Source organism: Mya arenaria, chromosome 14, assembly GCF_026914265.1.
Source record: "Mya arenaria isolate MELC-2E11 chromosome 14, ASM2691426v1".
NCBI lineage: Eukaryota > Metazoa > Mollusca > Bivalvia > Myida > Myidae > Mya > Mya arenaria.
The window spans coordinates 23,636,120-23,663,712 of record NC_069135.1 but is presented as its reverse complement, the minus strand read 5'-3'; the positions used below and the strand labels follow the sequence as shown (position 1 = coordinate 23,663,712).

The 27,593-nt window shown below is 34.6% G+C and overlaps 1 protein-coding gene across 1 annotated transcript; it reads right to left on the bottom strand.

Annotated features, from left to right (window-relative positions):
• Positions 1-15,049: 15,049 nt before the first annotated feature.
• LOC128215929 (carbohydrate sulfotransferase 15-like) lies at positions 15,050-27,593 on the bottom strand. Its single transcript, XM_052922530.1, has 6 exons — positions 27,584-27,593; positions 25,935-26,030; positions 24,366-24,525; positions 21,476-21,650; positions 19,727-19,871; positions 15,050-15,911 (listed from the first exon to the last, which is right to left on the bottom strand). Exons 1-6 carry the CDS (start codon positions 27,591-27,593, stop codon positions 15,730-15,732), a joined length of 768 nt encoding a protein of 255 aa, XP_052778490.1. The 3' UTR covers positions 15,050-15,729.

Below are 27,593 nucleotides of genomic sequence, written 5' to 3'. Positions count from 1 at the left end.
TCTAGGGATGGTCGGGTTAGTGGAAACTGGGATCGATCGGGTTAGTGGAAACAAGGGTTGGTCGGGTAAGTGGAAACTAGGCTTGGTCGGGTTAGTGGAAACTAGACACGGTCGGGTTAGTGGTTAGTGGAAACTAAGGTAAGTCGGTTCAGTGGAAACTAGGGTCAATCGGTTTAGTGGAAACAAGGTTTGGTCGGGTTAATGAAAACTATGGTCGATCGGGTTAATAGAAACTAGGGTTTCTCGGGTTAGCGGAAAGTAGGGTCGGTCAGGTTAGCAGAAACTAGGGTAGATCGGGTTAGTGGAAACAATACGAGGGGGAGTCAATAAGGTCGTGAACGAGCGTTTAAAAAAAACAACAAATGCGCGTTTGCGTGTAATGATATTTAATATACACAATAACAAATATGTTTTCAAAACATGTACTAAATGTGAATACAATAACAATTACTAATATAAATAAAAAATACAAAATACCCATCTGCAATACCACGGCTCACTTCGGAACAATGTCATGACGTTGACGTTATGGCCGTTACTGTTTCTCAAAATACTCTCCACTCTCTTGGACACATTTCTGATGGCGGACGACCCATTTCCGGTACACCTCTGTAAACCATGTCTCGGACAGGGACGCGAACGATGACTGGATTGCGCTGCGGAGCTCTGCCAGACATTCGAAACGTCTCTCGCGAAGATCGGCCTTCAGTCTTGGAAAAATCGCGAAGTCCATAGGGGCGAGGTCAGGTGAGTACGGTGATTGAGACGCTCAAATCCTAAAAAGTCAATCGTCATCAGTGTTTGCTGTGCACGGTGGGCCGGGGCGTTATCTTGGTGAAAGATGAGATTCTCGATCTCAACATCCGGGCGCTTCTTCTGGATGGCGTGAACGAGATCACGGCGCAGAACCTGTGAACAAATTAAAATAAAATTAGGGAATTAATCATAAAAGAAACAAACATGAAACACTTTATCATCTTTGTAAATAAGCATTTATTTAAAATATAATATTTAAATCCAACTAATAAAACAATATTTTTAGACTTTTAATACTGTTTACCTTCTGATAATAACCCGCGTTGACGGTCTTGTCAGTGGGGATGGCATGTGACAGGAGTATGCCCCGGTGATCCATGAAGACGAGGAACATCACTTTTTTCGCTGACTTGATGACCTTTGCTTTCTTTGGTGGCGGTGAAGAGGGTCGTTTCCATACCATTGACTCAGCTTTTGTTTCAGGGTCATAGAAGTGTAGCCATGTTTCATCGCACGTGACGATTTTATTTAAGAAATGGTCGCCTTCTCTGGCGTGACGTGCCAGAAAGCAATGTGACGTTTCCACGCGCACGTTTTTTTCATTTTCCGACAGAAGTCGCGGCACCCATCGTGCTGAGACTTTCCTCATTCTCAGATCGTTTGTAATTATTTTATGCATTGTGCCGTGCGATAAATCAAACATATCTGCAAGTTCGTCGATGCTTCTTCGTCTGTCGATAGAAAGCTCGGATGCAACAGCTAGCTTCAATGAGTCACTGGTTACCGGTCTTCCTGCTCGTTTGTCATCGTTGATGTCCTCTCTCCCATTTGAAAATCTCCCGTGCCACTTGTAAACTAAACTTCGCTTACATGATTGTCCGGTGTTTCCCTGGTTCATGAACTTGAGCGTGTCGGTAGGCGTCATTCCGACTCTAACGCAATGCTTAATGACAGCCCGCTTCTCAACGTTATCCATTGACGTCATTTACTTGAAGATAATCCTAGTGTGGGTATTTTAAAAGGTCAGCGCACCGTTGTTGTTTATCGTATGACGTCAAAACTTCGTATATACATGATCGACACGTCAAGGTGACGTCAGTAAAAGTCTCGCCTGAATCACATGCTCTTTTCCCGCAAAAAATGACGTACTTTATATAACATTGTTATGTTAGATACAGCGCCATTTCAAAGTGCGCCGCGTTGTTGACAGTGTATAATAATAAATCAATATAAAACATTTAAAATATGAAATAAGTTAGTAATTAATTTCCATATTTATTAAATCACATGTGAAATATGATGTTAAAAACAATTCAAGAAAAAAAAAGATGTACAATAAGCGACAAAAAGGGGTCTTTCACGAACTTATTGACTCCCCCTCGTAGTTGGTCGGGTAAGTTAAAACTAGGGTTAGTGGAAACTAGGGTCGGTCGGGTTAGTGGAAACTTGGGTTGGTCGGGTTAGTAGAAACTAGGGTTGGTTGGGTTAGTTGAAACTAGGGTCGGTCGGGTTAGTGGAAACTAGGGTCGGTCGGGTTTGTGGAAACTAGGGTCGGTCGGATTAGTAGAAACTGGGGTCGGTAGGGTTAGTGGGAGCTAGGGTCGATCGGGTTAAAGACAGCTAAGGTTGGTCGGGTTGGTGGGAACTGGGGTCGGTCGGGTTAGTGGAAACTAGGGTCGGTCGCGTCAGTGAAAACTAAGGTCGGTCGGGTTAGTTGAGATTTATAATTATTAGACGCTTTTTTAAGAAGTAGGTTTTTTTCTCAGAATGATTAAACATTACCTTCGGTTGGTATCGAACATACGGCAGTCCTGATAACTGAACACCTAAATTCACTGTAACCTCAAATTCCAATTATCCATAACATGTTGTTGCATTACCTATAAAGGAAATTTAAAAAAAATGATAACTCATATTTGATGTCCCTATTATCACGCATACCATTTCCCCCGCGTTTTATGTTATCTTGAGCAGATTTTTTCTGATTGTTTTTTTTTTCTGAAGTGTTGTTTAGAATGACAAAATAAGCAATATTGAATGAGACATAAACAAATTGAACGCGGTACTTATTTCTTAAAACTGCGTTTGATATATCCAAGAAACATAAATAATGTTAGAGCCAATATTGCTGTAAACGTTTAGTATACACATAATTTATTTCGTTAAAATACATCGAAACAACACATATTATAAACGAGTATCTTCAATAGCTCAATATTACTCGTTTATTATCCTTAACCCTAACAGTTGTGTTTGTTTGTATATCAGTGTGTGTATACCACGTGATAAATTGCGTCATAAATGCTACGTCGGAAGGCCATATTTTGCTTCGAATGAAGACTTAAAACAAAGACAACTTCACTATTTCTTCACCATATTAGATGAAACACAGCGCAGTCTACGCCTCTTACGGAGCCTCGCCTTCGGTCTTTTACCAGAGTTTGATTGAGAGTTTAGTTTCTTCAAACACTTCGAAAAACCTTTTCACTATACGGCCGTCTGACGGAGCACTGTCAAAACATTGTTATGGAAACAGGTTTGTTGAAGTGTTTGAGGAAACTAATCACCTAATCAAACTTCGGTATTAAACGAAGGCGGGGCTCTTTAAGTGGCATAGACTGCCCTTTGTTTTATTTAAAATGGTGTAGTTAAAGAAAGGTTACCTTTGATTTTAGTCTTCATTTTATGCAAAATGTTGCCTTCCGACGTAGCATATATGACGTAATTTATCACGTGGTATACACACACTGTATATGTATGATTAAAAACAACACATTGGTTCACGTCGAATAAATTTCCTTTATTTTTTTTTATTTTTTCAGCGTGTCCATATCGGTCTATATGCCGCACATCTTAAGGAGTTTTACCGCGTTTTCCCACCAGAGCAAGTCCTTGTATTGTCAATGGAATCATGCAGCAGAGATTACGCCATTTGTCTGCAGAGGACCTTTAATTTTCTAGATATGGGTATTATCCTTTTCAGCTGAATACAGGATGTTCTACCATATTTTTTGCCATATAGTGATAATCGAATCCGAGTTAATGCGATCGATTATTGGTGACCTCAATCGTAAACGATCAGATTGTACCACACGAATTGCTAGTCTGTCCAAAAATTTACCAAATAGACCACGATTACGGTTCCAATAACAATTGGTGTATGCACATGTTTGTGGGCCAATGACAATCAAGGATTACCCTTCTTACTGCAGCTCCATATCATGTAATGCAGACTTGACGGTGAATATAAATACTTAATTTCGTAGCAAATATTTTTTCGATCTTCATGATTTGGTAAAGGTCGTCTATTTTTCATAGATTGCTCTGCCCTCTGTGCATGAGCGAGGAAACTATGATTGACTGTTAAAGGCGCCGTTTTCTGAGGCAAGTTGAAGCTTACGTCATGAACCCAAATTTGAATTCGCTGCACTTGCTCCATTTTCTGTAGATCGCCAAAATAAGCTCTAATATATACGAAGATAATAATTCCTTGTCATATAAAAAAATACAAACTAACTCAAGAAACATTATTTATTCTCGGTTCTTCAAAAACCTGTGTCTGGTGTATTTAAAACATGATTATTAACAATGATTTTTTAAATACTGTAAAAAAGACTGTTGCTTTGAAGCGTTGTATTGGTCGCTAATATTAACTAGAAGTAAATTATGTTAAGCATGTGATTATAAACTTATAATACATGTAATAGAGCGAACGGAAAAAAGTCTGCCATAAAATCGAGCCATTACTGGAAATAGATCATCACGTCGATTTTTTGAAATTATGATTTTCATTTATTAAACGCTGCCTAAATGAATTATTTTACTAACTATTCCTTAATAAAATCCAAGCTTTACAAAGTGTTGTTTCGTCTAGGCCGGAACTACCATGCAACATACTGTCATATTTCATATAAAACTGTTAGGCACTTTATGGATTATACTTATCAATTAATCCATGCTCATGCTATCTTTCTAACATAAACTATTTTATGTATTTTATTTATTTATTTATTTATTAAAGTCTCATCCACATATATTCAATTCAGTTAAAACATAATATGTACAAAACAGGATATGTATGCGGCCATTCTATTACAGAATTACAAGAGACTATAAAACTTTTACGTAACATTTCACAATGTGCAAACTGCTTCAACCATCACATATGAATACATAATATATCATTGTATATTAAGACATATTATACCTCACATAAATGTGTCCCTTCTTTGTGTATATAAACTTTATAAAGTTGATCGGTCCGAATTTCAATGAAATTAAATAAAAATCCATTTTTATGACGTCAACGGTCCATATCATGTTTTGGCCGGTCCGGACCTCGCCAAAAATATAATATGGACCGCTGACGTCATATAATATGGACCGCAATATTTTTTCGCAAGTAAACATTATTAGATTTTATAAATAAAACACATACAATTATTTAATGGTAAAAAAGTGTTCGGTATAATATAAGAAATATAACACACCACTGATTCATATGACATTACCGTCCAGTCAGCCCCCGAAGGTAAATGGACCTCGACTAACGCCTCGGTCCATATACACTTTCGGGGGCTGACTGGCCGGTCCTTATAATGTCATATGTAATATTTCTTAAATAATAATACACTAAAAAGTAGGTTGAGTCATTTAATCGTGACACTAGGTGTCTAAAAGAAGTCTTAAAAGAGAGGGGAAAATAAAATGTAACAGCTGTATCGTTGGTGCTTTAAATAAGCTCTGGTAAGAAATATTTTAATAAACCACGTATCACCTCTAACTAGGTAAGGAGCGAACAGATTAACTGACTCATCCTACCATTATATAAAAAGGTTGGAAATTATAAAATACAAAGACATGTTTCATTTTTAAAATATCTGATATTATTAAAATACTAATATACTAAAATACTCAGTGCTGAATAAGAAGTACTCAGGCATTATGAATATGTTAAAGCTATCAAGATAACTGTATACATATAGATAACTGACTAGCTTACATATTGTTGCTATATAATATATTGTTTCTAACGGTTTAAATCTCATGACAGGTTTTGGCTAATGTTCTAGTTAAATCTGGATTGGTGAATAGAAGTATGTACTTATCATCATCATTTAAACTACCATAGTTTGAAACTAATGTTTTACATTTATCAATGAGTAACTTTCTATGCTCATTGTATGTTGGACACTCTAGAAGAACATGTATGCCATCACTCGCTGCTGTTAATCTCTTGTATCTCGTTTCGACAAGATTTCTGCATCCAAGCGGCGAATCACATACGAATTTTCCATCATTGAAGTCAAATAGACTAATTTTATTTGCATGTAGAGTATAAGCTGTTTATTTATACTTTAGATATGAAGCTATATCCTACAATATTTGTATAAATATTTTGACACAAATATGCTATAATTTTGACCTTTATCATTATTGTATAGGTGTTCTATGTCTATCAATGTTTATATATATTATGAATATCTCCAGCCATGGGGGGAATAAAGATGTTGAGTTGAGTTGAACATCATGTATAATTGTTCAGTTTAGATTTTACTCATACATTTCTATTTCAGGGCCGGTGAATAAGAAAACCATACGTCAGATTATGGAAACGCCGACAAAAACTAACAAAGGGAAAACTTCTGTTCCTGTGTGGAATTCTACCATACAACTTTTGAAAGACTTTTATAAGCCATATAATGAAGAGCTGACCATGCTCCTTGGATCTGAGTTTAACTACAATTAATCATAAAAAGTTTAGTAAATGCAGTCAAACGTTATACTGTAGAAGGTAAAGTTAATACCAAGACATGTTATATAGATAAAGTTAAGCCATTTTACAACACTCCACATCATTTGGCAAAAACTACCAATATATAAATTCTTGTATTTTAAAAATACATCATTTGTAGCCTTTTTTAAGAGATATTGTAATAGGGTTTGTCCGTCGTCGTCCGTCCGTCGGCAACATTTTCCTTAAAAGAACTAAACACCTGAGGACAATTTTATCCAAAGTTGAAAGTAATGTTCCTTGGGTGGTAGAGGTTTGGATTCCTTCAATAAAAGTGGTTCCATGCAGAACTCTGGTTTTCATTGCAACCGAAAGGAAAGTCTTCTTCTCAGAAACCGCTGGACCGATTTCAAAATAGTTTTACAGAAATGTTCCTTAGGCTACCCTGTATCAAATCCCTTCAACCCATGTTCATTTGTAAAACAAGACATGGCCGCCAGGGGGCAAGCTTAATTTTCACTATATATGTTTATATGGAAACATTGAAAATCTTCTCCTCAGAATCCGCTATGATTAATTTAGTGAATTTATTAAATATTGTTGTATGCTATTCCAGAATATTTTGTAAAAGTTTGCTGTTATTCCGCTTCGCATATCTTTAAGAGCAGTCTCGCATAACATGTTAATAATCCTTTGTTTGCATTTTTTTTTCGTCTTCAGTTAATTTTCTATATGGATTTACCAAAAATATTTTCAAAGCTTCTTTATTTATTCGTTTTCAGAGTATTGTTTTTTTTAAGAAGTTTACTTCTTCACTAAGTATGTTTTCTGTTCCAGTTATGATTTCATGTTTTTCTGTAAGCTTATTTATAGATTTTCCTTCTGTGCGTTCCTTTTTAAGATTTGTGAAATATATATTTTTTTCATTGCACTATACATGAATTGCTTTCGACCTAAGTGTATTTCCGTTGATTTGGGATAATAAATGTTCGTCTAATGTTGTTCTTTTAGCTCCATTTTTTATTAGCCAGTGATAAAAGACTGCCGACAAAATATCAGATCGCAGTTTTTCATATTTACGTTCTAAAATTGATGATTCATGCCGAATAGCTTATTTGTCTTTAATAACTCTTTAGTAACGCTTTTAGCCATAAAACTTAAATTTTCGAATGTAAATGTAAAAAACTTCAATCTGATATTTTGTCACCAGTATTTTATCACTGGTCTCCATATATTTACGCAAAAATTGGTTCATTCAAAGACAAAATATTAAAACGTTGTATAAATAGTCCATCTGTGAGGAGGCAGCTTTACAGTGAACAGGTTTATTTAAATTATCACTTGAACGGATTTGTAACTTTGGTATTGACTTAAATAGCCTGAGCTGCTTAAATCACACCATTTTATATATATTTGGTTGTTGACTGTGACCACCTTAAATGGAAGCAAGGCCGATCACGCTGTATGTTGCGTGTACAAGAGGATCGGTACGGTCAAGGAAGTAAAATCAGCGCAAATGAGTACATAATAGTTTGCCTTTATTGTTTGCCAATCAAATCACCGTATTGCGTTTATATTTTGAAGACATGATCAAACTCATTTACGCACGTTACGAAATACGTCAAATTGTAATTTTGTATCGTTTATATTTTTAATTTCATGGAACATATTACGACCCTCGATAAGCTCGCTTGTATTTTATTCCACAAAATTAAAATATCAATAATAATAATAATACATGTTATAGGTGTTGAGAGAGCAAAGCGAGCACAAAACAAAATAAGGCTAAAAAGTATGAGGTCGAATACTTGATCACAGGTTGACCATACTTGATCACAGGTTGAACCCCCCCCCCCCCCCCAATACCCCCGCCTCCCATAGACAGCTTCTCCCCGTGAAATTTTGTTTTAAGGGCCGACCACAATGCAAACATCGTTTCAAGGACCAAATTTTAAAATGTTAAAATTATTTAGTTTTGAGCTTCAATATTTAGCAAGCATCTCATATATCCGCTGCAACATGTAAAGCTGTTATAAGGAATTGAGCATTTTTTACGAAAGAAGATTTAATCAGATTTCCAGTGAAAAAGCATTTACGTTTTTTACGGAAATGTTTCCATGCAAAATGATTATATTTATGATTCAAAATTATCGGAACTACCTAATCAACAATGTATTGGGGCTTTGTAGGGATTGAGCATTATAAAAAAAAATGTTTGCATTTTTGTAACCAGGAAATGAATTTGATCTACTACTTTCCATTATTTTTTTAATAAAATTCTTATTTGAAAACATATCATCAACAACTCTAAAGACATTGTTGTTTATGTAGTCTGGGACATTTTGTTTGACACAGACAAAAAGTAATAATGTCGACAGACATTTCCGAAAAATTGTTTATGATTTATTATCCCAAATCAGATAAAATCTTATTTTGTAAATTTTGTTTAACTCTTACTACCACAAAACATTTCACCAAGAATGTATGTATCACTCCTAAAAACGATTGCTCCTCAAAACTAAATTAAACATGAACTTTTGAAACGTTTTCATTTTTTACCTTCCCCACCTTTTTGCACTGTGGCCGGCTTAACTGACATACTCTTACCTTACTTTTATTGATAAATACATTTAAATAAAAACTTTTATCTGTGTTTTTTATCATATTGTGACGTTATTTGTCTCTCCTTGAGGTCATCCTCTGATATATATATATATATATTAGTTTATTTAAATTAATTACTTAGAAGTATTGAATACTTTTGTACATTTATATTTGTATATATATGCTCATTTGTTTGCATTATCTGTTACTTTACATACACGTTGACATTATATGTTATATCATTATGTGTTGTTGACGATGTACATTGTACAAGTCAAAATAAATTGTCTGTCTGTCTGTCTGTCTGTCTGTCTTGAGTGTAGCAGATAATGGGCCGACTGTTTATAACATTGTTTAAATTAACTGTCAATGCTTAACTGCTAAGGAATTTCCATAGACACACTTGTGACCTGAAATATACCTTACACAATTATAGACAACTGTCTTAGCTGTGCTTGTTTTATTTTAAATTTATGAGCACCTTTAAAAGTTTAATAGTGTGATTTAAATAGTGATTCTTTAGTGTGGCATACTCATTTGTTATTTGTTAACATTCTAATTTTAGACTCTGTACATTTCCTAATGTTCGGGGATTTGGAAGCGTTCTATTAAATGTTTTGAAAGGTGAGTCGTTCAATTCTTGCTCACCGTCCTGTTTCTGTAAAACATGTTTGAGCTATTTTCAATTTTCCGTTTTTTTTAATATTTACTAAATTCAGAGTAAAAAAACAACAACACTATTTGAACAATCTACAGAAACATTTTCTTCTATCCAGCTTAAACAGCCAGATTAAAAATATTAACGGTTTAAAAATACGCTGGATGTCGAACGGCTCTTTGAAAAGGATTTAACACATAAATAAGCGTTTTCTTTTGTAACACTTATTTCTCCGTCATGGTTGTAATATTGCATATTAAATAGACCATGTCACATAGACTAATTTTTTATTTTTTAATGTTGAAAGTGCTAAATAATCATAATATGAATTAAAATATTCGTCATTTATATTTGTATTGCTGCCGGTGACTGTTTAACATGATTTCTTCTAAGACTGAGTATGAGAAATATTTTTTTATTATAAGTTTTCTTTCATGCTTTTCGAGGAAATATGGAGTTTTATCAGTAAAATAACAACAGTGCAAATATCAACTTTCAGAACTACTTTTAAAATCCATTTCAGTTACCCTTGATCAAAACAGAACACTCAACCATAAAATGTTGGCAAAAATCTTAAAATCTAAAGAAATTTTACATAGGTTTAAACAAATATAGTTGGAAATTAACAACTTTCCGTTTATTAGAAAATGGTTTTCCCGTTTTGTTTTTTTCAAACATTGTCTTGATATTGAAGCCAAATGTTCGAACAGATGCTGTCAAATACCAAACAAATTACAGACGAACACAACTGTTCGAACATAAATAGAATGTTATATCATCGGTCAAATGTATTTTGAACTGTTTGTCCTAGTAATACGAACTTCCCGGAAAATTCACACAGCAGTTTACAGATAAACTGATTTGTTTACCCCACCTACATTTGTCAACAAACTAGCGTTGTCCTCATCTTTACCTGGAAAAACGACCTGTTATCAAGCGAAACATACTGGTCTCTGACAGTAAGATGACTGAATATCCATATATCATGAAACACTATTAAACTAAGAAAAATGTTTTATATCCAATGATTATCCGCAATTGTTTAGACATCACATTCGACCTTTCAAATTTGCATTCAATGACTGGCGGCGTAGTAATTTGGTGATGTATTCAAACCACGCTGAAAATATAAGTGTTTTGGTTAAAAAAAAATTCAACATGGATGCACTTATACAACTTGATTGAAAACTGTGCATTAAATCTTTACACTAAAAAACGAGCGAATAATAAGCTATAAAAAATATCAGAGAACTCTTTCTCCCACCTCATATAAGTAGATCCAATAATTCAATCATGCTAGAAATTCTTATCTTGCCCACGGGCGAAGATAAAATGCCCGTATGGAACTCCTTTTTAATGGTCATCACATTGTAATTACCTCCCTTGTTGAAGAATGTCGTCTAAAGCATCATGGAAACCTTGTGTTGTGGAAATATTTAGAACGCTAATTAATTATTTCCCGCTTCAAATGTTACCATAAAAAGGTTTTCACGCACCTTTCAAGAAATAATGCTTCACTCTACTAAGAACTATTTAAAGACCGATTTAACTATTAACATAATCTGAATCACTGCCCTCATATCCACGAATTGTCGCATATCCATACGCAATTATTTTCACTACGCACAAAAGAGTTCCAGCAAAAGATACATTTTTACTTAATTTTGTTTAACTGAGGTGGGAGAAAAAGCATCTACCATAGCCGCTCGTGTAAGATAGGTTCATCCCAGCCCTCGCACTCAGGGCGGAATGAACCTATCTTACAATCTCGGCCATGGAAGATACTTATATTCTCAACAAACCGGAAATAGAAAATTGACAGCTATATTTTTTGCTTGAGGGGCGCCCCACGGGATGCGGCGTAACTAACACTCTTTTCAAAAAAGGGGGTAATTTAGAAAATAAATTAAAATTCTATAAAACTCGAAAAATAAGAATATAAGAAACAGAAAATTTGTTTATTTCATTTTCAAACGATAAAAACGAGGCTTTGTCAAGTTTTTTTTTTATTTTTTAAATGACGAGTTAAAAAAATATGATACAAAATAATCACGAATTTGAGATTCTTTTTATAACATAACTCAATTACGGTCGAAATCTAGATTAAAGTTTCTTCAATACACATTCTCGTGTCCTAGAGCGAATAATTTACATTGAGTATAATTAGGATGCCTCATCCGCAGAAAAGAAAATAGTCCGACATAAAAACATTTTATTAACAATAAAAAACATAATTCATGTCTCAATTATCAACCGATTTTCAAAGGTTTCACTTAAAAAAAGAAAAAAAAGAAAACACATTTCCAATCCATCTAAATCAAGCAGTTCATAAGAATAAGAGCAATGTCATAACTGCGAACGTCATTAGTAATAACGCGAGTGTGTACATGTCATTTGGCGGTTGAAGTTTGTAAAAGACCGTTAGTCAGCGTCACAGCCGCTTTCAGTAGTGCGAATTCGCTTTGAACTATTGGAATACATCATGGACTTTTGTCAGTTTTATGGATATGCACAATGAGTCTTACCTCCGTAAATTGGAGCACCAAAACTGTTGTAAAATCCAACAAAAAAAAGTGAGATTTCATGTGAAATCAGTGACTGTGTGAACTTGAGCATTGTTGACGAACTGTGTGCATTTAGACTGAGCATTGTGCATGTATTTTCACTGGAGTACAGGATTTTGGATATATCCTTGTTTTGATTTGGATTTATGTGGCTATTGTTGTTTAAAGATGCAATGTTCTTGTGTCCCGATATTTGCATAATCTGGTTCGCAGGAACATTGTTGTCATTCTTGATTCGATTCCTGGACGTGGTATTTTCTGGCGCTGTGATCAGGGGGTCGTTTGTTTGGATTAACCCCAGCCTTCTTCACCATTCGTTTCATCGTGGAGCTGAGTTTGATGAGACCGACAGGATTTATTTTGAAGCATTGTTTCTGATGTTTGTTTACGTTTTTTGACAGCGCGTATGAATACATTTGTTTGTGATGCGGTTACATAATTTGCATAGTTATTACACTAGTTATATATGAAATATATTGCACGGGGTTATATCACCCCTGCGCCATAAGTTATGTTTAAATCAGAATTATTGTTCAACTATCTGGAATAACGGTTAAAAAGGAAATGGTTATTGCATTTTAATGTTACTTATGCATATTTTAGTTCGATTCGGCCATATTAATTGATAAGCAGTATTTCACCTTAAGTCCATGTTTTGTAAGGTTTTTAAAGACATACGTTTCAGTCAAATATCGCATGAGAAAAAAATGGCTCATTTTTTTCATAGCGGTTAGTTGACTTACATAAAAAACGGACCAATAGTCAGTTTCCTTTATAGCAGTGAGTTGTCAGATACTGAATACGTACCGAAAGTCATTTCCTCTATAACAGCTGGTTGACTGATGTTAAATACGGACCTACAGTCATTTTCCTCCATAACGGCTGATTAACGGTCGGTTGACTGATGTTAAATACGGACCTACAGTCATTTTCCTCCATAACGGCTGGTTAACGGTTGCTTGACTGATGTTAAATACGGACCTACAGTCATTTTCCTCCATAACGGCTGGTTAACGGTTGCTTGACTGATGTTAAATACGGACCTACAGTCATTTTCCTCCATAACAGCTGGTTAACGGTTGCTTGACTGATGTTAAATACGGACCTACAGTCATTTTCCTCCATAACAGCTGGTTAACTGATGTTAAATACGGACCTACAGTCATTTTCCTCCATAACAGCTGGTTAACGGTTGCTTGACTGATGTTAAATACGGACCTACAGTCATTTTCCTCCATTACGGCTGATTGACTGATGTTAAATAAATAGTCATTATTTCCTCAAAAAATGATTTTTTAACTTGAATATAACGTATTAGAAACACGATTCGTGACTCATTTAATGATATGAATGCCAGGTGTTTGCCAGTTACCTGATCAAATAGAAAGAAGTTTCAAAAAGGGTTGTAGTCCTAAAAATACTTTTGATACCACTGTCTACACAAGATGCCACTGCTCACTACAGCGACGTATAAATCAAACAATCAATATATTTATATTTTCCCAATTTAGGGATAATCTTATAATATGTAGTTACCAACCAGGGCTGGTATTCTCTATTGGTCTTACCTGGATCTAACAACAATGTAGCCAATCGGATTGCAAGGTATAAATAACGGACCAATCCCATATGAATGAAGTAATTGATTTATGACTATAAGTTTACTACCGTTGCATATTGAAACCCATCCTTGGTGTAGCATTATGGACAGAGGGCACATCATGCCGTTTATTAACCTGGCAACAACTTAGCATTACAAAACAAATACAATGGAATCATATATGGTATAGATGAAGAAGAAGAAGAAGATTTTATTAACTATAAGCTTATGAGCTTATGAGTTACATATAATATAAACATGTACAGTATATAAACATTTCCGATAGAACAACTTTCAAAATCAATCATAAAGTATAAACAAAGTAAAGTTTTATCACATTTGCTTAAAATACTGAAAAATAGTTAGTGGAGAAAAGTGTCTAAACTGACGCATTTCAAAGCCCTTGTAGACAAAACAACATAGTTTTCTAATGGTAGTTACAGTTTCGCTCGAAAGCAGTTCGATGAATTTAGTATATACTGATGGTGTGATCATCGAGTCTTATCGACTTGTTTCCTGTTGCCAACATCATGTCAACTTTTCTACTTATTAAATGGATGTCGACGTATTTTTTTATCGAAAAACAAAAAAAAGTGGTTTAACAAAAAGCTTGCAAAAAAGACATGTAAAAAATTGTGCTTATTTGAAGTAATATTAGGTTTAAACTATTTAATTTTAAAAGTTTGTTTGAATTCATTATCATATTTTAAGTTTTAATCAAAACACGAGAAATATTCAAAGCTCCCTTTAATATATCATTTTCATTATCAGATAAAAGCTAATATTCTAGGGTGAATCGTACGTCCTTCAAGTTAAATCTTCAATTGAATGGAAAAGACGTATTTATTCATAGCCAAATGGCCAAATGACCAAACCTTGAAACCATGGCAAAGTGTCCGATCGAAAAAGACCCACCCCTGATTTTTTCTATTTTGAAAAAGCTTTTTCTGCAGCAAATTGACTCAAATTGGCTGACAACAAAGTGCCACTCCAAGACGGCATCGTTATAGATAATGAACTTGGAAACTAGTCAACACACGTCATTGACTGCATTTAACGAGTGAAAACATGAAGAAATCAAGCCAAGGTATCACAATCATAATTAAGAGGCCCAAAATGAATGATCAAATAATTCCACCACGAACGAAATAACAATAACTAAAATATCGGAAAAATGATGACTTACACCGGAATAAAATTATTGGTGAACTGTGTTTTTACTCAAATAATACAAACTGTGAGCAAACATTAATAATATAAATAACAAAAACAATCTGATAATAAACACCTTTAGATTTGTGGTAGCGACAATCCTTAGCCATTTAAACATGAATACATAAGCATATCACTTGGCAGGGGCAAAAGTCAGACAGGACTAGCGCGCACGGAACATCGGGTTATTGCTGGTTATCAGGTTAATTTGCCATTGGTCAAAAACAGCAATGAATAAAAGATATTTACGAGGTAAGTGCATATTTTCCTTAAACTAAAAGTGCATATGCTTGGGTTTATAAAACAAACACTCTATTACAGGAGAATGAAAAAAACACACACCTGAAAATAGCTGAACCAGGGCAGAACATACAAGCTAACGGCACACTTCCTGGTGGGAAGAGCTTCAATATTCTACAAGGGGAATCAGACCTAGGGTGTGCTAGGGCAGTCTAGTGGGCAACCTGGTAGTGACCAAACAGTCAAGTAACCTTCCTAAGTACAACCAGATGCTGTGATGACCAGCGGAAGTCAGAGTGTGGTGGGGGCGAAAGGCAGGCAGTTGGAGATTGAGAGGTGAACCAAAAATACTCTTTCATGATTAATTGTAGTTGAACTCAGATCCTAGGAGCATGGTCAGCTCTTCATTATATGGCTTATAAAAGTCTTTCAAAAGTTGTATGGTAGAATTCCACACAGGAACGGAAACTTTGGATGCGTTCAATCTCGTCTTGTTTGTCTTCGTTTCCACTTTCTGACCAATGGCCATGGAATCGATCGGCTCTAAAATGGAAAATAACAGTTATGAATGGTGAGAAGAAACAATCTTAAAGATGCACAGTTACTTCCAAATAAGATTTATCACAATTTACACAATTGTTTAAATATATCAGTAAGGATGAATTAATGTCGAAAACAATTGTTCTTAGGAAGGATTTCCACTTTAATTTGAAAGAAATGTGCAGAAAACACGGTAATTCTACCTTATGAGACTATAGTAGATCACTGTAAATCTTTTGGCATTCACCAATTATGATTTAATATTTTTACGTTTTCTTCTATTAAATACACATTTACAATCTTGTTATCAGTAATTAATATTTTCCATAAATGCATTATTTAGTAAGTAGTTAAAAATTTATCACTCAAAATTTGTGTTTGTTATACATGTTATTGTACTGATTTTTAAATAAGAGTGTCACTTTAAACAAGAAATTGTGTGGATTTATTACATTTATTCAAAACACACTATAACTTGTAAGTCCCTATCAATTTAATGTGTTCGCTAGCTTTCGACCGAAAACAATTGGAGTTTATACGGGCGATATAAAACTATAGAATTCGTTTAAAAACATGAACGACTTTATGACAAACCATTTTTCGGTCAATAGATAAAAGATACACTCTTGCTCCGAAATAAGATGTTCCACAATTAATAAAAAATACCGATAAATATTTAGTTCATATAACTGTCTGAATCTTAAGAACATAACAGAACAGACAGTTTACAACATTCATCATCTTCAATATATACATGTTCTCACAAATGTTGGCCAACACGTGTATACAATATTATAATATTTGCAGATGTTATATAACAATATGATAACACAATCGGGCCTTAAGTTCAAAAACGGCCAGCTACGCCCCTGATAACAATATGATAACACAAACGCATTTAAAGCACACATTATAGGTTGTAACAATATTGCTGGATTCAGCTAGTTTTTTTCATATTTTTGGACTAATCCAAGCTGTGTCGATATGAAATCGTTCTATTTAATTTTTAAAGAATGACCTTGTGTACTAAAGAACTTATTTTTGAACTCCTCCGAACGCTCGGAGTATTTCGTGAAACGTGCTTCAACTTTCGTCTCACCAGCTACGAAACTGAGCGTCAGCATCGGCAACAATACAATTGCAGAATCAACGCTATTTGGCTCAACACCACAGTTATCTGGCCCCCGTTGACCAACACCACAGTTATCTGGCCCCGTTGACCAACACCACAGTTATCTGGCCCCCGTTGACCACAGTTATCTGGCCCCCGTTGACCAAGATCCGGATGTTAATACAGAAAAAAGATCCGGATCTCATACAGAAAAAGTATCAATATTTCCTTAAAGTTGAATGAACGAGGAGAAACGGGTGGTATCTTTTTGCATAGAGCTTAACTTAATTTGACACTGTATTTTCGAAAATGATAGTTTTCAGTGTACAAATTGAAAAAAAAAATCATTGCCTGTGGAACTATGTAAATCGGCTGTTTGAAGCCTTATTCCGTCTTGACATCAGAGTCATGTATTTCTACTCAATTTTGTGAGACAACGCATTGGTCAACCCTATGTTTTCTTGTGATTATATTTTGTGGCTCTGGTTGTTCTACAGCAACCAGTTACTTGTTGTTGTTGTTTTTTCAAGTGGAACTATTTTAAAGTGAAAACCAGGTTAGTGCCTATATGAGACATCATAAAAATAACTATGGTTTGAGGCCATTTGCACCAGATGTATTAGTGGTGATATTGAAGATGAGTTTCGCTTTGTTTGTGCGTGTAATGTTTTTGATGATTTACGTAGAACGAAAATACATAGTTAGGCCTGGCATGGATGACATTCATTGACATTATGCACAATTCGAAATATTCCATTCAACTTAATTTGTGCAAAATTACTATTAATGGATTCGAACATCGTCATTACATTGTTAAAATTGTTTCGTAATCAATTGCAATTAGCTAAGGCAAATGTTTACAATTTAACTAGATTTTATATCTACCTTTCTTAATACATCATATTTGTTTACAATGTACATGTTTGTCATATGATATGTCTCTGTTCGTGACAAATAAACATGAATATTTTACTTAATGTCTGTGTGTCCATCCATAATGTAAATTCAAACAATAATTTATACAAATTTAATGTGTAAAACACTGATATCAATCATATTATGTGTTTCGTGTCTCGCATTCAAACCTATTGTGTTATTGTCGTATATATGTATAATTGAAAAAATCTTTTATGAATACGTTTGTATTTAAATTACTTAATAAATGTGTTTAATCTTGAATATTGACAAAACATATTAGCCTTTAAAAATGGATCTTTTAAATTAATAGCTACGTAGCTACATATTCCCCATTTTAAAAGCGCCAAAATATTGCTAATATCTTTATGATTATAATTTTGCTTGTTTTGATCATTATGGTCAAATTATAAAAACACTATAATGTATTGAAATTATGTTTTCATTCAGTCTTGTGCGCCTTAAAGTAGTCAACATCATACTGGAGTAATTTGAAATTACATTTATTGGAGGTTGAACTATACATTTATCTCACTAAGTTAATAAGTTATTTCTAAAAACCAGAGCTTCTTGAACACTTTTTTTGTTTTCAGATACATATCAAAACAAGTTCTGCGTTATTTGATGTCACCTGGCTTGACATGTGTGCGTGTTTTGTGCATGTTTTGGTGAAATAAAGAATCGACCGCATACTGTTTTTATTTCAATTTCTGACAAATTATTGCGGTGAACCTGACGAACAAACATCAGTTTTGTGAGGCCTATTTCTTTCTTTGTCGTAAAAAGGTTATACCCCGATTATTACTAAAACGTCGAAACTCTCTATTTCGAATATCTGCTTATGTCGAACTGTTTCCGAATGTGTTCGGTTTAGATAGACATGTTTTGTATTTCGGTTATATCGAATGCCCGTTATCTCGAAGTATTTCCCGCGGCCCCAACGACTTCGACATAACGATGTGTCTGTATGTGAAAACACTTATTTTGTTAAAAACTTGTCGATCTAGATAAAGCGTCTTTGCTATTTTATTAACACTATAAACATGATTTAGATTTTAGGACAAACAAGTACTTGGTTTAAACATATTTTATTGAGCAAAATTTATCAACATTTCAATACAAATACATAATCAAATTTCAGGATTGGAACGGTAGAAATAAACTAAAAAAAGTACTTGGAAATCTGATAAATAGTTTTGCATTGTAAGTTCGTAGTTTTTAATATGACAGGAACTAAAATAAATTAAGTATTTTTGAAAGAACCTTAGTGGCTTGAATATTTGTGGTTTATAGGCTCTTTTTTGTATTTTTATTGCCATTCACTATGCAAATGCACAGTGATGTGAAACTTTTAAGGCAACGTATCAGTCAGAGATGTTAAGAAAAGCTTGGGTGTAAGTATCTTGAGTCTTGGAAACCTTTATATATCTATATATCATAATAAAAAGGTTTCCATGACTCTTTTCACCCCGTGGTCAATAAACCTGAAATTCCAATTAATAAAGCAATTTATTGGCACTAACATTCATTTGTGTTGAACATCTTGAATGCACAAACACTTGCGAAAGTCGCGTTTAAACATATCATATGCCGCCGCATAATAATAATAATGGTTATGGAGAAATATGGAGCATTTTGTTATTGCCTTATAACCATGTAATATTTTAACAAGCAGTTAGGCTTAGCCCATTTAATATTATATAATATTTCGCCATCTCTGACTGTAAACGCCACCTAGAGTCGTATCTGATTCGACTGTAAAACCATATATTTGTAGTAAAAGCAGACAAACCTAGTTCTAGAAAGTTAAGGGTCTTCCCCAAACAACTGGTGTAATCACTGCCGCATGCCTCCATTGACAGTACAAGGACTTGCTCCGGTGGGAACACACGGTAGAACTCCTTAAGATGTGCGGCATATAGGCCGACATTGACTCGCTGAAATAGAACAGGAAGAAACAACTTAAACCGATCTCTGCTTTCCCCTAATGAACACATGCGACCAAATAAAAAATATATATATTTGTCGATGTCAATGAGTAATAAACAAACAAAAAATGAACGTGAAGTATAAACATGAAAAAAGTATAATGCTCAGAATTTTGCTAGGAATAACATTTGTCTATAATTAACCTTTACGATAGTCATTTTGAACAATTGATAAACAGCATCACGAGCTCGTGTCTAAATATAGCTACTTAATGTCTGTAATGGTTCTTCAATATACATCTTATAATGATATAATCTAGAAATTAATTTCTTGATTTTCAGTTTCAAAACCCATATATAATTCATATGCATCGCTAACATACATACAAATGATAGAGAATTATTTATAAAAAAAACCTACTGCATGTATGTTGCTATTTATAATCTGTTCAATATGATTTTTATCACCCACATAAATATTTTTGGCCATGAAAACTTAAGATGTATGATTTGGTAAACAATATAACATTATGAAATACGAGAAATGTGTTTAAATAATAAATAAAATTATTCATAATTCATTTAATAAAACAACTTATGTTGTTCAGCTGTGCAACACTATATTATATCGTACAAAACAGTACACTATTGGACTCGTCTGATCATTTGGAACTCCTTGGCCATTTTCATCGAAAACAACCTCGGATGAATGCTGGTACATCAGTAGAAGTAGTTCGTAAAATTTTGAATAAAAGTATTAATTAATTTCACTGTTTTAACGTGTTTTTTTATAACTTAGTTTAAATTGTTGAATTGTTGAAGTTTGAATTACTACTTGATCTATTTGCAACGATGTCAGAAATCTTTGCATTTAACTACGCTGCAAGTAGATCGCGTAGTAATTCCAATTAAGCAGTTAAACTTTATGACTTTTCTCTTGGGAATTCTCTTTATCTTGAGTATTGATGTACCGGCATACATCCGAGGCTGTTTTCGATGTAAAATGGCCGACGTGTTTTGAATGTTCGACTGATACTATTATCCGAGTGAGCTCCAAATGTTATATTTCAGGAATGGCTTGGCCACGAGTTAACTATTTACCCTCGGTGTTCTTAAGTTAATAATTATTGCGCTCTTACACTAACAAACTAATTTTTCTCTTGATTATGCACCAGTCAATTGTAACCACGCCCCCCAAGGACCGGGGGTATACAGGGGATAGCCGGGGAAATGGGTCGTGTTTTTACCTTCCAGTTAACCCCGCAGTGCCGGGTGAATGCGTTGATTTTATCCAAAAAAAGCAGGGAATGGGCCTTATCTATGGTCTCTGGGGTGTGGGGGCATTTGGCGGTGATTTTACAAGCAATTCATTCCCGCAGGGCGGAGATCTTACCCGGGCTTGGCTTGACCGAATGTCAAAGTCCCCGCTATTCTTCGGACCTGGGGGGGGGGGGGCGGCGTAGTTTCAATTGACTGGTGTATTATGCGATCTCTGTGTTATTTCGGATATGACCTCGTTGAAGTTGTGCCCCGGACATGAGAGCGGGATAAAATGTCAAAATTCTATAAGTATCAAATTCATAATCATGAAAGCATATGATAAGATATATTACCCCGGTTTTATGCCAATATTCATCACTACTAAACGAATATAAGCAATAGCGCGGCGTATGGTTGTTCATACAATCGCGAAGCTCCTTTGTGTTTCTCACAATCAGATTATGAAAGTTTGCAGCGGACTGTATCTCCTCTCTGTCTTCTTTAAAATAATTGTACTCAGAGATCAGCCTGAAAGAGAAGCACAATCTCAAAGAATAAGGCCAATGAAGTTGTTTGATTTACAAGACAGATAGAGTCAATGAAAAACGCCGACAATACAGAAGTCGTTTGCTTGTGGAAACCATTCACAAAGAAATATTTAATTTTAATATAAAACATAACAGAACATTTATTGTTAACTTGAAAATATACCTTTCATCGTTTTTATAATAACATAAAAACTTGGCATGGCAATAATTGTTAAATGCGAGGGTGGCATAATAATTATACATTATGTATATCATTTACTTACAAACTGTGAAATAATGCTGTCATATTGACCGCAAAATTAGTATTGACCGAGGCGATAGAATGATTTTGCGGTCAATATGAACTGCATATTTCACAGCTAATAAATAAATAACAGTTTAATTACATCATACCGCATGATATGTTATGATGTCATATGATAAACTGTTACCGGTTTATAAATAGACAGGTCAATATGGCGTTTTTAATACTATTTTTCAGGCGTATTAAAAGTATAACGTCAAATAATAAACTGTTTCCGGTCTATCAATAGACGAGTCAATATGGCGTTTTATTCTGTCTTCGTAAATTGATCTTTGATTATAAATATATCATGTAATAAAATTAGTATATGTCCATGACAGGGACGGTACAGTATCCAGACATCAACAGACCCACTCCGACAACTAGCAAAACATGGTGCATTACATCAAGTCGGTGCAATGAAATAGAATACGAAATGAGTCAATTGCTGACTGGTCTATTGTGTCTGAGTACAACTATGGATCTATTACTGACTGGTCTATTGTGTCTGAGTATAACTACGGATCTATTGCTGACTGGTCTATTGTGTCTGAGTATAACTATGGATCTATTGCTGACTGGTCTATTGTGTCTGAGTATAACTAAGGATCTATCGCTGACTGGTCTATTGTGTCTGAGTATAACAATGGATCTATTGCTGACTGGTCTATTGTGTCTGAGTATAACTATGGATCTATTGCTGACTGGTCTATTGTGTCTGAGTATAACTATGGATCTATCGCTGACTGGTCTATTGTGTCTGAGTATAACTATGGATCTATTGCTGACTGGTCTATTGTGTCTGAGTATAACTATGGATCTATCGCTGACTGGTCTATTGTGTCTGAGTGTAACTATGGATCTATCGCTGACTGGTCTATTGTGTCTGAGTGTAACTATGGATCTATTGCTGACTGGTCTATTGTGTCTGAGTATAACTATGGATCTATCGCTGACCTGTCTATTGTGTCTGAGTTTAACTATGGATCTATCGCTGACTGGTCTATTGTGTCTGAGTATAACTAAGGATCTATTACTGACTGGTCTATTGTGTCTGAGTATAACTATGGATCTATCGCTGACTGGTCTATTGTGTCTGAGTATAACTATGGATCTATTGCTGACTGGTCTATTGTGTCTGAGTTTAACTATGGATCTATTGCTGACTGGTCTATTGTGTCTGAGTATAACTATGGATCTATCGCTGACTGGTCTATTGTGTCTGAGTATAACTATGGATCTATCGCTGACTGGTCTATTGTGTCTGAGTATAACTATGGATCTATTGCTGACTGGTCTATTGTGTCTGAGTATAACTATGGATCTATCGCTGACTGGTCTATTGTGTCTGAGTATAACTATGGATCTATTGCTGACTGGTCTATTGTGTCTGAGTATAACTATGGATCTATTGCTGACTGGTCTATTGTGTCTGAGTATAACAATGGATCTATTGCTGACTGGTCTATTGTGTCTGAGTATAACTATGGATCTATTGCTGACTGGTTTATTGTGTCTGAGTTTAACTATGGATCTATTGCTGACTGGTCTATTGTGTCTGAGTATAACAATGGATCTATTGCTGACTGGTCTGTTGATGTCTGAGTATAACTATGGATCTATCGCTGACTGGTCTATTGTGTCTGAGTATAACAAGGGATCTATTGCTGACTGGTCTATTGTTTTCTGAATATAATAACGGGTCTTTTTACTGGTCTATTGATGTCTGAATATAACAAATTTCTATTGGTGGTGGGTTATTGCTGTCTGAATATTATATACATATCATATGGCAGCATGTGTGACATTGATATTGTCAAATCGAGAGCAGAATGTATCACTAGGCGTTAGCCGAGGGTGACATTCTGTTTCGAGGGTAGCTTTTCGCATAAATATTGACAATATCAATGTCACACATGCTGCCATATGATATTTATTTTATTTTACCGAACAAAATTAAGTACATAAAAAGTTTTGAAATGTTTTTAATTCATTTAATAAAACAAGTATAACAATGTAAACAAAGTGTAACATAATAAAATCATTATATCTAGAACAAAATTCCACCGTTAATTTCCTGTCGTCTGATGTTTTTGTGTACACATTGAATAGTGACGTCACTACTGCATGTGTATACGGGAGGCAATCACGTCATGAAATAGCTAAAATACTGAAGTAGTTATTCGCCCTTATTTGACTATTAAAATGTCACTGCGGTCACATGACCCAACAGTGAATTTTCGCTTGGTCACGTGTCAAAAATGTTGCAAATGTTTCTGACAGTCAAAATATCTCTTTTTGGGGTGATAGGTTTACCATTGTAGACAAAAGTAAGGTATTATAAAAAAAAGATGTCTATTACTGACGTGTTTTCTTATTTGCTGAAACAAAAGGATTTATAGGAAACAATACCTTGTTACAGGATCTCTTAGAATGGCAATTATTTTCGCTTTTGGGTTTAAATGAAATATTGCATCCGCGTTTGTAAATCGTGGTTCAAGAGATTCTGGATCATTGGCAGGGTCACGTCTCCATATTCGGTTATCGAAGAGCAAACTTGGATTCCCATCACCTGCGATAAAGAAGAAGTCTACGTTACACCATACATTACAGATTGCAGCACATGTTGTTGCAATCTACACTGACCAACGTCACGTGACTGTTTGTCTAAAATGAAATGGAAGAAACATATATTATTCAGGTAATCAGTGCTGTATGTATTAATAGTAATATATGTGTAACATGTTACTGGCATTTTACCGTGGTATTGTTAACGAAATAAACGCAATAGTAGCAATAAAAACATAAACTCGTATTAAATCTACATAGATTCCAATAAAATCAAATTTGCCAATGCAACTTATTTTAAGCATGGTGCAATTGAAGAGGATAATTGCTGCTTTCTCATTGGTCAATAATGATCGGTTTGATTGACAGGTCGAATCGTGAATATGAGTAAATGCAATTTTGCCTGTTTGTGAATATCAATATGAAAATAGCAACAAATGAAACTGGGAAACTGAAATTGAACAACAATGGTGATAATGGTGACAAGTTGATCATTTTAAAATCCAGGTATCAGAACGCGACCATGCGCTATCCGAAATTCGATATAGACATAATACAGCCTATGTGTTTTAGGAACTGTTCTTATATTTTCAGTATTCATAACCATTCTTAAGGCACGAGTCTTCAACATAGGCCACTAACATCAGTATTGAGATATCCGTCAAAAGATGTGGAGATTGTTTTCAAATCCGTATAAAGGTATCCGAACCACATACAATGTTGAATTTGAATGACTGGTGATGGTATCATTTGAGAGGATGTTGTGTGTACAAACAGAAAAGAAAAGGGTAAGGAAATTGGTATAGGAAACAAGTTTTCGGCTTGAAAAATACAGAATGGTACTTTCACGTCCGATTTTAGTTGAAACAAAAAGCAAAAAAAACCCTACAATTTCTTTAAGTTTAATGAAGTTTTAGCCATTTATTTAACATACAGTCGAACCCCGTTTGCTCGAACTCGCTTGGCTCGACTTCCTCAACTGGATGTATAGGATCGTTTTCTTTATACTCTAAGTAAGAATTCCCGCTTGACTCGAATTTCCGAGGCTCGTGGTACTTTACCGGTCCCTGGGAGTTCGAGCCAACCGGGTTTTACTGTGTATGGACTCTGCCGGTAATACCATTCTAAATGGTACAACAAATACATGGGATCACCAGACGTAAAAGTTTAACTCTTAAATGGATCTAGCACAACACTAACTTATCGTCAAAATTCGCTATGTCGAACATATTTGAAAACAGCTCCACATAAACAGAACATCGAGATAACAGAGTTCGACATAGCGAGTTTTTATATAACCTTGGGTCCGATTCCTTAAGTTAGATTTATCGCAATGGGACAATGCATTTTAAACCTCATGAATAAGCATTTACCATGGAGTCCCTTTTGTTCTGTAAGAAATCATAAACAAACCTATGATCGTTGAGTGGTAGCCACTTGTGTCATTTGCGGCAACAATTTCTTTAACTCCTGACTTGAACCAGTCTAAGTATTTTTCAAGCGTCTGCCCTGAAAGGAATTGAAATGAGATGAGTTGAGTTGAGCGTATACATGAATAACATAAACAATACACGTTTCAAAGACCAAAACAATACGCTGGCGCTGTCATTTCTATACAAAGAAAAATGAACTTGTGCTTGAAAGTCCTGTTTGTCTTTTAGAATCAGGTTGGTGTTACTTTTTCCTATCACATAGTCTCAAATAAAAGCTTTGCAGGACTGAGATACATTACACAAAAAAAAGAGTTTATATACCCTCGCTCTTGTTCTGTAAAAAGCACTTTTTATGACGAAATAAGTGTGACAAATCAATGGAATGTTAAAACTAAGATACTGACGGATGAAACCCTTCAACAAATGTTGATAAATGCTCAAATATTGTCTTTAAAGTCCACGAGTATAAATAGCGTTAGTAACGTTTTTCAACAAAATGCTTAAAGCTGCACTCTCACAGATACACCATTTTTACAATTTTTTTGGAAAGAGCAATTTTTGGCATAAATATCTGCAAACAATGATATAAGATTCCTGACAAAAAAAATCAGATCGTAGATTTTCATATTTTCGTTCGAAAATTAATGTTTTATGGCTTAAACCGTTACTAACGGTTAAAGAAAAATGCATTAAACATCATGTTTTGAACTAAAATATAAAAATCTGCAATCTTATTTTTTGTCAGCAGTCTTATATAACTGGTGTCATGGATTTCGCAATTTTGACTGTTGTTGTCAGTTTTCTAAAACAAAATCTTAACTATACCGACGTGGGTTCGCTCCCGACTCAAACCGGGTTTTCTTTTAGACTTTAATTGTATTTTTTTCTGAATTTTCGGTATCAAAGAGTAAAATAATTAAAATATAAGTGTTTTAAGATGCAATACCGTGAAAAAAATGGTTCCAACTATATGAGCGGAGTCCTTTTAAGCAAAATGTCTCAGTTTCTTAAACATACACCAAGGGCGGGCCACTCTAATGCTAGGCAATTACTAGTAAGTTAACAATCGGAACACCTCGGCCATTATCCAACGAAATTGAGTCTATCCCGAAGCTCCCGGAGATGAATCAGATGTTACGATTGGTAAGTGTGTATATATAGGGCATATATAATTCCACATTGTGAAAGAAAATGAATGGCGTGTACTATCTTAATGGATGAATTTCATTTAATTCTAGAATGTCCATTTAAAAAAGCAATAACTTAAGAAATACTATTATATAGGACCAAATGTACCCAGATTTATTGAATTAATGAAGTCACAAAATGTTAATATTAATAGAAATCTTGCAGTTTACGTGTATAATGCTATACAAATAAGGGAAACATATCAAATGTATTATGGGTAAACTGTCTCCATTAAAATAATTGTCACGCTATGTCCTATGCCTTTTATGTTTAAATGATTGTGATGTTCATATGCAAGTAATGAAATATATATGTGTGTGAGTATGTGTGTGTGTGCGTGCGTGCGTGCGTGTCTGTGTATGTAAGTATGTATATATGTATACGTATACTTGTACCTTGATCACTATGTTATATGTGTGTCATTGTAAAAACGCTGTATACTCATGGGCAT

Bases quoted from the DNA above. Each gene is read 5' to 3' on its own strand.
- LOC128215929 (XM_052922530.1), bottom strand. The intron at 24,526-25,934 runs GTTTGTTTATGA...TCTTTATCGCAG, and splicing joins CTACCACTCAACGATCATAG to GTGATGGGAATCCAAGTTTG. The intron at 15,912-19,726 runs GTTTGTCTGCTT...TTTCCATTTTAG, and splicing joins CCTTAACTTTCTAGAACTAG to AGCCGATCGATTCCATGGCC.